The sequence below is a fragment of the Protobothrops mucrosquamatus genome, unplaced genomic scaffold (assembly GCF_001527695.2).
Source record: "Protobothrops mucrosquamatus isolate PMUCROS unplaced genomic scaffold, P.Mucros_1.0 scaffold4762, whole genome shotgun sequence".
Classification (NCBI taxonomy): domain Eukaryota; kingdom Metazoa; phylum Chordata; class Lepidosauria; order Squamata; family Viperidae; genus Protobothrops; species Protobothrops mucrosquamatus.
In genome coordinates, this window is record NW_015390654.1 from 28,211 (window position 1) to 40,530 (window position 12,320).

General features: G+C 42.0%; 1 protein-coding gene across 1 annotated transcript in view; it reads right to left on the reverse strand.

The window, feature by feature from the left end:
* Positions 1-12,320, reverse strand: part of TBX1 (T-box 1) — a 32,448-nt gene that overhangs the window by 6,719 nt on the left and 13,409 nt on the right. Inside the window, exons 4-7 of the mRNA XM_015828648.1 lie at positions 11,036-11,207; positions 9,285-9,440; positions 1,170-1,237; positions 638-738 (exon numbers count right to left, since the gene is read on the reverse strand). Of these exons, the coding sequence (XP_015684134.1) occupies positions 638-738; positions 1,170-1,237; positions 9,285-9,440; positions 11,036-11,207 (497 nt within the window). The remainder of the gene's footprint in view (positions 1-637; positions 739-1,169; positions 1,238-9,284; positions 9,441-11,035; positions 11,208-12,320) is intronic.

A 12,320-nucleotide genomic window follows, 5' to 3' on the forward strand; every position in this document is an offset into this window, starting at 1 on the left:
TGAATGATATAGAGATTATATAGACAGACAGACAGATAGATAGATGGTAGATGATAAATGATAGATAGATGATAGAAAGATAGAAGATAGAGATTGATGATTGATAGATAAAAAATATAAGATGATTGATAGAGATGGAAACAGCGAGATAGCATGATAGAGAGATAAATGAATAATATAGAGATCATATAGACAGACAGATAGATGATAAATGATAAATGATAGAAAGATAGAGAAGATAGAGATTGAAGATTGATATAGATAAAAATATAAGATGATTGATAGAGATAGAAACATCTAGATAGCAAATGGAGAGAGATGAATGAATGATAGATGGAGATTAGATAGACACAGAGACAGATAGATAAGATGATAGATAGATAGATAGATAGATAGATAGATAGATAGATAGATAGATAGATAGATAGATAGATGATAGATAGATGGATGGATGGATGGATGGATGGATGGATGGATGGATAGATGATAGATAGATAGATAGATAGATATAGCATTAGATGACTGGGGGTGATGGGCAAGGAATTATCCATAAGGAAATGACTAAGCTCCCCCTTTTGGGCTACTTTTTTCCTGTGCAGCTGTGACTATCCTAGGCCCAGCATGCAGGTAGACTCACCTTTGTCCGTTCCATTTTGATGCACTGGGGAAGACACAGGATTTCTCGACCTCGCGAAGGCGCTCATGAGAGGCAGGGCTCCTGGTCGGTGATTCCTAGGCCTGTTATGGGGGGGAGGAAAGGGGGGGGGAAATCAGAAGACTGTTCTACTCTGTGATTGAACAGAGGGAAAATCTCTCCCTTGCAGAGGAGGCTCTGTTTTTGTATGAATCGTATTTTTGTACAAGCAGATTAAGTTCCCCATCTGAGTCAAGCCCGGGACGGACCAATTAATCCATTTGTTAGTTAATGCTTAATTAATTGGAGAACACTTAATCAGTGGAACAACTTGTCTTGAGAAGTTGTGGGTGCTCTGACACTGGAGGTTTTTAAGAAGCTAATTGGACAGCCACGTGTCCGGAATGGCATAGGGTCTCCTGCTTGAGCAGGGGGTTGGACTAGAAGACCTCCAGGTTCCCTTCCGACTCTTGTTATTCTGTCCTGTGTTCTATTTCACGTTGTAGAAGAGAAGAACCAATTTAAACAGGCTTACCAATCTTCAGGATCGCAATCCCGGAATCCTTTTGCAAATGGATTGCTGGCAATCTTAAGCTGGGTGATCTGAAGGAGAGAAATAGGGAAACGGCTTTAGAGTCATCTCACCATTTCCTTGTTCTTAAGCGAATCCCTGCAGTTGTGAAGTTAGTCACACGGCTGTTAAGTGAATCCGGCTTCCCCCATTGACTGTGCTTGTCAGAAGGTCGCAAAAGGAGATCGCTTCACACACACACACACACACACACACACACACACACACACACGGGACACAGTGACCGTCATAAATATGAGTTGGTTGCCAAGCGCCTGAATGGGGCTGACTGCGACGGTTGTTAGGTCTGGGAAATGATCCTAAGTCACTTTTGTCAGTGCAGTTGTAACTGTGAACGGTCGCTAAACAAATCACTGTAAGGTGGGAACTGCCCGTATTTGCATGCAGCTCTTTTGAAAACGGCTGCGGTCAACGTTGCTGGTTTTGAATACCCGCCATATGGATTATCACCTCTCAGTTTCTCAACTATAAATTGTGTTGCTTGTAAACCTGTAAAGTCTGCAAACCACTTAGAGAGGGCTGTAAAGCTCTAGGAAGCGGCATATAAGTCTAAGTGCTATTGCTGTTCTGTTCTGTTCAGTTCTATTGTCTAATTCTATTCTATTCTATTCTATTCCTATTTTAATTCTATTCTGTTCTGTTCTGTTCTCTATTCTGCATATTCTATTCTATTCTATATTTTATATTCTATTCTATTCTGTTCCTATTTTAATTCTATTCTATTCCTATTTTAATTCTATTCATTCTATTCTATTCTGTTCTCTGTTCTCTATTCTCTATATTCTATTCTATATTCTATATTCTATTCTATTATATTCTATTCTTATATTCTATTCTTATATTCTATTCTTATTCCATATTCTATTCTGTTCTGTTCTATTCCTATGGTGGCGCAGTGGCTAGAATGCAGCATTGTAGGCTAACTAACTGCCCACAGCCAGGAGTTCAATCCGGACCAGCTCAAGGTTGACTCAGCCTTCCATCCTTCCGAGGTCGGTAAAATGAGGACCCCGATTGTTGGGGGGCAACAGGCTGACTCTGTAAACCGCTTAAGAGAGGGCCATAAAGCACTGTGAAGCGGTATATAAGTCTAAGTGCCATTGCTATTGCTCTTTTAGGTCTTATTCTTGGCCCCAGGACCGAGGTGTCTTTTAAGCTTCAGACCCATTTTGAAAAGCACGCATTACCTGCAAAATATCCAGACTTCAGAGTATTTATTTCATTCACTGGGGGGGGGTGGGGGAAGAATGAAGGGGGGGAAGGACATTCGCCCCCTCCCTCTCTCCTTTATAACCCCTTTATATTTAAACAAATCCAGGGACAATGTATAATGATTGTGAGTTTCCGGAATGGGTTGAAAAACAAACTTTAAGCCCCTCGGTGACAGTTCAACCCTTGGAGGTCAAAGTGATAGAAAGCAGAAGAGAAAATAAGCAGCTGTTCTGAGCCATCAGAGAGATGCCAGTCTGGAAATCGCTTCTTAAAGGCACAGCCTCCCTCACGCTTTGCTTCCATTGTTCCCCTAATTTTTTTGTGCTCCATCACTGCTCCTCCTTTCCTCCTCCTCCTCCTCCTCCTCCTCCTCCTCTTTTGAAAAAAAATCTTCTCTTCCACCTCCTCCTTCTTCACTATTGCAATACTATTTCCATTATGAAAGGAAATAGCCTTCCCTTCTCTTTCTTCATTATTCTGGGAACATCTTCTCCTTCTCCTCCTCTTCCTCCTCCTCCTCCTCCTGCTCCTCCTCCCCCCTTCTCTCTCTCTTTCTCCTCCCTCTCCTTCTCCTCCTCTCCCTCTCCTCCTCCTCCTCCTCCTCCTCTTCTTTCTCCATTATTATGAAAACATCTCCTCTTCCTCCTCTTCCTCACCCCCTCCTCCTCCTCCTCCTCCTCTTCTCTCTTCCTGCTCCCTCTCCTCCTCCTCCTCCTCTTCTTTCTCCATTACAAAAACATCTCCTTCTCTTCACCCTCTCCTTCTCCTCCTTCTCCTTCTCCTCTCCCTCTCCTCCTCCTCTTCCTCTTCTTTCTCCATTATTATGAAAACATCTTCTCTTCCTCACCCCCTCCTCTTCCTGCTCCTCTTCTTCTCTCTCTTCCTGCTCCCTCTCCTCCTCCTCTTCTTTCTCCATTACGAAAACATCTCCTCTTCCTCACCCTCTCCTTCTCCTCCTTCTCCTTCTCCTCTCCCTCTCCTCCTCCTCTTCTTTCTCCATTATTATGAAAACATCTCCTCTTCCTCTTCCTCCTCCTCCTCCTCCTCCTCCTCTCCTTCTCCTCCTCCTCCTCTTCTTTCTCCATTATTATGAAAACATCTCCTCTTCCTCCTCCTCCTCACCCTCTCCTTCTCCCCCTCCTCAAACATGGTTACCATTTTCTTATATTTAGCAAGAAATGGCACATTGGACATGTAGGCCAACAAGCACTTCTGCAGATCAGTTCAAGGAGAATTGTGATCCCAGCAAAGCAAGAGCATCGTAAGTCCATCAGGAGGAAGCATAAGATTCAAATCAAGCACAACCCCCACGGTTTCTTTTCTATTTCTTCTGCGCAATGTTCTTGGTGGATTTTTCCATTTCCACCCTAACCGACAGTCCCTGGGCTTTTCTGGTGGTCTCCCATCCTAGTTCAACCCTGCTTTTGAAAAACCCACGGAACGTCAGGTCAGCGCTGCCCCCTCCTGGGAGGATTTTTACATGCAGGACTCATTTGGGGGCCATAGTGCTTTGCAAACTGAGTTGGGTGCACACACACGCATGCATTCTGGCCAGCTACTTGCGCGGCCCAATTCCGAATAGGGGACTCCTGGTCTTTTGGTTAAAGCACCAAGCTAGGAGACGGTGAGTTCTAGTCCCACCTTAGGCATAAAAGCCAGCTGGGTGACTTTGGACCAATCACCAGGAGGTGGTGAGTTTGTCCCGCCTTAGGCCTGAAACCCATTGGGTGATTTTGGGCCAATCACCAGAAAACTGTGAGTTCTAATCCCGCCTTAGGCATGAAAGCTGATTGGGTGACTTTGGGCCAGTCCCTCTCTCTCAGCCCAACCCACCTCACAAGGTTGTTGTGGGGAAAATAGGAGGAGGAAGGTGTGTTGGAGATGTTCACCACCTTGAGTTATTTGTAAAACTAATAAAGGCAGTATACAAATAAAATAATAAAAATGAAATAAAATAAATAATAAAATAAAAAATAAAATAAAATAAAATATAAAATAAAATAATAAAATAAAATAAAAAATAAAATTAAATTAAATTAAATTAAATTAAAAAGTAAAATAAAGTAAAATAAAATAAAACAAAATATAAAGTAAAATAAAGTAAAATAAAATAAGATAAGATAAAATAAAATAATAAAATAAAATATAAAGTAAAATAATAAAATAAAATAAAATAATAAAATAAAATATAAAGTAAAATAAAATAATAAAATAAAATAAAATAATAAAATATAAAGTAAAATAAAGTAAGATAGTAAAATAAAATAATAAAATAAAATAAAGTAAAATAAAATAAAATAAATAACAAAACAAATAAATAAAATAAAATACACCTCTCTATTCCATGCATGCACCACCAAAGCAAAATATGCTGGTGCATAATTCAGAAATGTAGAGGACTTCTCCCTATTATTCTAACCCAGCCAGCTCACAAAAGCTGATCTTCTCCGAGCAAATGCAAAAATATGGGGGCCCAACATTATCCAACGCTAAGGAAGAGCCGGGAGGGACTCCCTTTGGGGGGGGGTGAGAATTGCACTGGTGGGGGAGGAGAAGGGATGGGAGCTGCCTATGGTTCCACCGATAATACGGGGAGATCAGTTGAACCCGAGTCGTGCTGTTTTGCCAATTTTGAGGGTGGGGGGAGGCAGGGAAAGCAGAGATCTCTGCTTCTCCAGAATCAGGCCTCCCAGGGTGATCGAATTCCTTCAGAAAGCCATCAACGGATTTAGCAGATGAAATGCTTAAGGGAAAACAGAGGAGGCCGAAAGCTCTTCAGACAGTCTGCAGGACTTGGTGGAGATGCAAAATGTACATTATCTGGTTGCAGAAGCTGATGGGCACAAAAGAGCGAGTCTCCTGGATAAGCCTCCCAGAAGGAACTTTCGGAGTTTTGAACATAAGATGTAAAGATGTGTGGATTTCAACTCTCAGAATTCCTCAGATGGGTGGACTTCAACTCCCAGAGTTCCCCGGAATAGAATAGAATAGAATAGAATAGAATAGAATAGAATAGAATAGAATAGAATAGAATAGAATAGAATAGAATAGAATAATAAAATACAGAATAGAAGAGAAGAGAAGAGAATAGAATAATAAAATACAGAATAGAATAGAAGAGAAGAGAAGAGAAGAAGAGAAGAGAAGAGAAGAGAAGAGAAGAGAGAATAGAATAGAAAATAGAATAGAATAGAATAGAATAATAAAATACAGAACAGAATAGAATAGAATAATAAAATACAGAATAGAATAGAGAATAGAATAGAAAATAGAATAGAATAGAATAATAAATACAGAATAGAATAATAAAATACAGAATAGAAGAGAATAGAGAATAGAGAATAGAATAGAAAATAGAATATTAAAATACAGAATAGAATAGAATAGAGAATAAAATAGAATAGAATAATAAAATACAGAATAGAATAGAATAAGAAATAGAATAGAACATTATAAGGAACAGAACAGAACAGAATAAGGAATAGAATAGAATGGAATGAAACTGAACAGAACAGAATAGAATAGAACATTATAGAATGGAATGGAATAACAGAGTTGAAAGAGACCTTGGAGGTCATCTAGTCCAACCCCCTGCTCAGGCAGGAAACCCTATACCATTTGAGACAAATGGCTGTCCAGTCTCTTCTTAAAAACTGATGTGTTACCCTTTGATGGAAGCAAACCATCATCTGCCTTCTAAATCAGGGAGACCCAAGATGGCACATCCATCATAACACCTTTGTCGTATTTCCGAGAAAGAGATGAAGCCGCTTTTCCAAAGCAGGGCAGCTTTGCTGAGAAGCCTCCTCTGGACAAGGCTAATAGGAGTTAAATCCCAGCGATGTCAACCAACTCGGATCCAGGTAGGACCATCTTTGACTCTACTTCTTCTTCTTCTAAAGTACAGGTAGTCCTCCAACTTACGACCACAATTTCTGTCGCTAATCAAGACACTTGTTAAGCGAATTCTGCCCCCTTTTACGACCTTCCTTGCTAACACTTGTTAAGTGTTAATCACTGCAATTGTTAAGGTAGCCACACGGTCGTTAAGTCAATCTGGCTTCCGCGTTGACTTTGCTCGTCGGAAGATCTTAAAAGATGATCACGTGATCCCCGGGACACTGCAACCGTCCTAAGTACATGCCAGTTGCCGAGCCTTTGGATTTTGATCACCTGACCGCGGAGATGCCCCAACCGTCGTTAAATAGGCGAAACGGTCGTAAGTCCCTTTTTTTCACTGCCGTTTACGACTTTGAACGGTCGCTAAGCCGACTGCTGTAAGTCGAGGACAATCCGTGCCCTGCTTGGCTTCGACTCTTGGTTGCAGAGAAGGCTGCAAAGTCTCCAAGGAGTTTTTTTTTTAAACACAAAAGAAGCCTCTTTTTTTTTCCTATTTCTGATTGAACCGCCCGGCGATTCGAAGCATTTAAAAGTTCCTTTGGAATTTGGGCTTTGCTGATTTCATGGTTTTCTTCTCTGTAGATGCATCTTTGCCATCTGGGCTTTGCGAAAGACAAAAAAAAAAATCTTCCGGCGTTGATAATATGCCGGCCACATTAGACACAAGCAATCCATAATCCTTGGAGTTTGGCGATGAAAGGGCTTTCTCGGCTACATGGGCACATTCTGGGCACGAAGATCTCCCAGATGTATAAACAGATGCAGGGACGCGGTGTTTTTATCCCCCGCTGCAAATTCACACAACGTTGCTTCGTTGGGGCATAGTAATTGGGTGCATGGGAAGCTGATAAGAACAACTGAAGACAATGCTCCGTGCAAATATCTGGTGTCTGGGTTGCCAGTTGCCTAGCAATCCCATATCATGGTTAGGAGGGACCTCGTTAACGTTCCAGATGTTACCAAACTGAAACTTCTGGAATATGTCACGATCAACGCCCAGCGTCTGAGTTTTATGTGCCAGGGTTATGTGGAGGACTTACAACTGGCCACCCCAGCAGTGCACCCATTTAATGGATTAAGGCAGGGGTCCCCAACCCCCAGTCTGTGGACCGGTACCGGTCCGCGGCATGCCAGCAACCGGTCCGCACAAATAAACAAAGCCCCATCCACGGGATGCAGGCAGCGCACAAAACCACAACTTGTTTAGCCCAAAGAGCACAGATGATGGATTTGAGACAATGGAGGATATTCCATTAGCAAGTAGTAATGTACTAGGATGAGAAATAGAAAATGTTTATGAAATAAAATAAGAATATATTCAAGTAAGTAATCGGCATACTTTAGATATTATAATTTTTATAGAGCGAAATAAAGGAAATTTGGGTTATCCGGAATTTAAATATATGGATATTAAAGGTTAAATTGGAATATTCTAATTAAAAATTAGCTAAAATTCAAATGCAGGATATGAATATGTATAAGCAAAAATATAAGGATAAATGTTTTAACTGAGCTTGTTACAACTAGAAACCTATTAGCTTAAATATGATACAGTAAATGTTAAGGGAAATAGAGAAGGAATTTTTTGACGATGTAACCTGAGATATGTACTAAAGATTTTGTTATGGTACCATAACACCATGCTGCTTTCCAAATACTTAAATGTAAAACTGGAAAATCAATAAAAACTTGTTATAAAAAAAAAACACCACAAACTCTCCGGTCCGTGGAAAAAACTCTCTCCACGGAACCGGTCCCTGGTGCCTAAAAGGTTGGGGACCTCTGGATTAAGGGGCGCGGGGGGTGCAAAATTGATCAGTTTTTTCCAGAGTCTGCTTTGATGTTTTTCCATCAGTTCTCTCCTGGGGGGAAGAATTCGTGGGATGTCCTGTTTCCAGAGATGAGGAGTCCTTGGTGCTCTCTGTACTATGTTGTTTTCTTGTAGACCTTTCATTACCCAGCTACGTAACATCATCAGTAGAAAACCACACTCCTTCCTAGCACTGATGACGTTCAGAGCCCAGGTAACCCTCGACTTACGACCACAGCGGAGTCCAAAATTTCTGCTGCTATGCGAGACATTTGTCAGGAGAGATTTGCCCCATTTTACGACCTTAAGTGAATCATTGCAATTAAGTTAATAACACGGTTGTTAAATAAATCTGGCTTCCCCATTGTCAGAAGGTCACAAAAGGGGATTCACATGATCCCGGGATGCCGCGACCGTCATATATATGAACCAGTTGCCAAGCGTCCAAATTTTGATCACATGACCAAGGAGATGCTGCAACGGTCACAAGTGTGAAAAAACGGTCATAAGGCACTTTTTTCAGTCTCATTCTAACTTCGAACCATTGCTAAGGGAACTGTCGTAAGTCAAGGACTATCTGGAAAGAGATTTGGTTTGTGAAACAGATCCCAAAATTGTTCTGATTTTCTTCGGGGAGGGAGCACATCAACTACTCAACCAAAGAGGCTAGTTACAAATAAATCATTTCTTTTCTTTTTCGACCGACATCTGTTTGGGCTGGCATCCTAAACACTTGTCCTTTCTTTCTTTTTCCTGCCAAGATGGGTGAAGGAACCCCATTTAGCAACCCCAGAGAGTTGCTAAAACTGGAGAAGAAAGCCTAATTTTAATTAGCCAGATTCTGATTGCAAGCTGCCTTAATTCTTCCCTCCAGTCCCTCACATCTGAGATGATTTAAACAGGAAGGCGTCGCCTTTAAGAGATTTGCACCCAAAAAAAAAAAAAATTCCCACTGAAACAAGCAAAGTTTGGTTGATTGACTGGGCCCAACGAGCTCCTACTTTCTCTTTTCCGGCTCTTCATCCATCATGTCACTAAGATGGAGATATTCTGGACAGGGGAAGGTGGCTTTTAAGGCGAGGGCAGGCGGGCGTTGATAAATGACTACGTCTCATTAATTAATTCCAGATACTCACCCGATGGTTTTGGTAGGCCGTGACGGCAGTGAATCGGGTCTCCTCAAAGACAAAGGTCTTAAAGTTCTCCTCGGCGTACTTCTCGCTGTCTTTCCGCGGGTCCACGTAGACCACGTGGAAACGGGGCTGGTATCTGTGCATGGAGTTCAAAATGATCTGAATAACAAAACGAGCGAGGGAAATCGTATAACTGGTCCGTTCGGCCACATCGAGGCGGTAGCGGAGGAGAGAAAGAGGAGGAGACCTCACAAAATGGCCACTTCAAAGGCAGCTTGCTCCAGCTCGGCTTGGCAAGAAGGACGGGGGACTTGTCCACCATGTTGGCTGGGGAAAAAATAGCTCGTTGTTTTAAGCCTTGGGGATCATCTCCCCCTCCCCAAAAAAGATAACTCTTCACATCCTTCTTCTACAATAGAAGAAGTTGATGGGGGAGGTGTTCCCCCGTGTTGGCTGGGAACGATGGAGCTGGTGGTGTCATGCAGCTGCAAAGTTGTGGAGTAGGGATTCCTCAACCCTTTAACAGGTGTGGACTTCAACTTGCAGAATTCTGGAAGTTGACCTCCAAAGTTGGAAAACCCTACTCTACAACTTTGCAGCTGCACGACACAGCAAGCCCCATCGTTCCCAGCCAACGTGGTGGACACCTCACCCATCATCATCTTCTGTTGTAGAGGAAGGATCTGAAGAGCATCTTTCTGGGGGGAGATGATCCCCAAGGTTTAAAACAATGAGCTATTTTTTTCATTGGGAAAGCTATGGTTTGAGTTTTAAAAGGCATAGGACAGGGGTCTTCAAACTTGGCCCTTTTATGACTTGTGGGCTTCAACTCCCAGAATTCCTCAGCCAGGCATGCTGACTGAGGAATTCTGGGAGTTGAAGTCCACAAGTCATAAAAGGGCCAAGTTTGAAGACCCCTGACGTAGTAGATGCTTTAAGTCAGAAATGTATTTTCATCTTCCCAGTTTGACCCACAACCTTGAGTTTACCAACCAAAGTCTTAATCCTGCTGAATTTTCAAGGCCAGTTAAGGCCGATAAGATGCATACACATGGTTGTAACCCTATAGATCTATGGTAGCCCAATAGATCTGGTCAATAGTTTCTTGATCAATTTGGGAAGAATTCCACAGGACAACCTGCTCATTCTGTCCTTCAATTATTCAATTTTTCAACCATTTAAGCTTTCCAGTTTAGCCCACAATTTTGAGTCTTCCAAACAAGTCTTAATCCTGCTGAATTTTCAAGGCCAGTTCAGGCCGATGTTAGACACATTGTCGTAACACAACAGATCTGTTGTAGCCCAGTAGATCTGGTCAATAGTTTCTTGATCGATTCGGGAAGAATTTGAATGGATCATTTATTCAATCACTCGATCACTCATTCAATCAATTGGAATGTCACCCGATTGTAACAGTGACAGGAAAACACCTAGATACAAAGAATTACCTTGAACAAGTACAAAAAAGAACATAAAAGCTAGAGAAACTTGACCTAAGATAAAAGTGATTTGTTTTATGTGACCACTGTTGCTTTCTTTAAACCCTTTTTTGCTAACATTTTTTTAAAAAAAAATTGTTTTAAGGTCTTGCTATTGTTTTCATGTGTTGGGAGATGCCCAGAGCCACATTTGTGAAATAGGCAGGCATCTAAATTGATTAAATAAATGGGGATGGTGGTAGTGCTAGGGGTGATATTCATGACTCCCAATCTCCCCAGCTGCCCCTGGTTCTCCCTTTCCCAGCCACCACTTACATGCCCGTTGTCATCCAGTAAATTGTTGGTCAGCTTCAATTTGTCAAAGGACACAATTTGCTTCATCCACTGAGCGCCCCTCGCTGGCGAATCCGGGTGATAGTGCACCCTCCCAGGCGTGGCAGGATCGGCTTTGCCCGCCACCAGCCAGGAAGAACTGTGAAATGCATACCTGTGGGGAGCAGAAAAGCCAGGAGTTGGTTTGACTCACAGCGCTTGGAAGAGAGACCACCAGGAAATCCCAGAGGTGTAAAGTAGATGTAAAAAAAAAAAAGACAGAACAATTAATTGGTGGGACAAGTTGCCTCCATAAGCTGTGAATGCTCCAACACTGGAAGTTTTTAAGAAGAGACTGGACAACCGTTCGTCTGAAATGGGATAGGGTTTCCTGCCTGAGTAGGGGGTGGGACTAGAAGACCTCCAAGGACCCTTCCAATTCTGTTATTCTATTCCATTCCATTCCATATTTTCTATTCTATTCTATTCTATTCTATTCTATTCTATTCTATTCTATTCTATTCTATTCTATTCTATTCTATTCCATATTTTCTATTCTATTCTATTCCATTCCATTCTATTCTATATTCTCTATTCTATTCCATTCCATATTCTATTCTATTCTGTTCTGTTCTATTCTATTCTACATTTTCTATTCTATTCTATTCTATTCTATTCTATTCTATTCTATTCTATTCTATTCTATTCTATTCTATTCCCCATCCCTATCCTATCCTATCCTATCCTATCCTATTCTATCCTATTGTGGTTGCAGAAAGAAGCAACTGCAGGATGGCTGCCTTGACATCTGAGTGGTGCTTGTTCCCTTCTATCCAACCCCATTGCCCGCATCGGACCCCCAAGGAAATTCTAGACTTCCCAGCCACGGGTCTCTTTAAAAATCAGGTTTCGGTGAAGGGTGGAGGCTCCCAATGAAGGCTGAACAGAAACAAATGAGGAATCGAGTAAGAAGGAAGGCGGGGCGCCTCAGGCAAAATCCTCTTTCTTGCATGCAATAGATCCCGTTTCCTTTGACAAGCAAACATTTTTTAAGCCCTCCGGGAAGCCGGGAAGCTGCTGAGATATTTACCTCCTTATCAAGCAAGAAGCTTGAAGGGGTCTGCAAAGGAAAGGGGGCATAGGAAGGGGAGAGTAACATCATGGGCAATCCCATAACTGGGGTCCTCTGGTCCATGAGGTCATGACAGCACACAAGAGGTCAACGTGGCTTCCCTTTTTACCCCCCTCCCCCAGAATGTTGGGTGGTCAAGGGGTGGTGGTGGAAAAC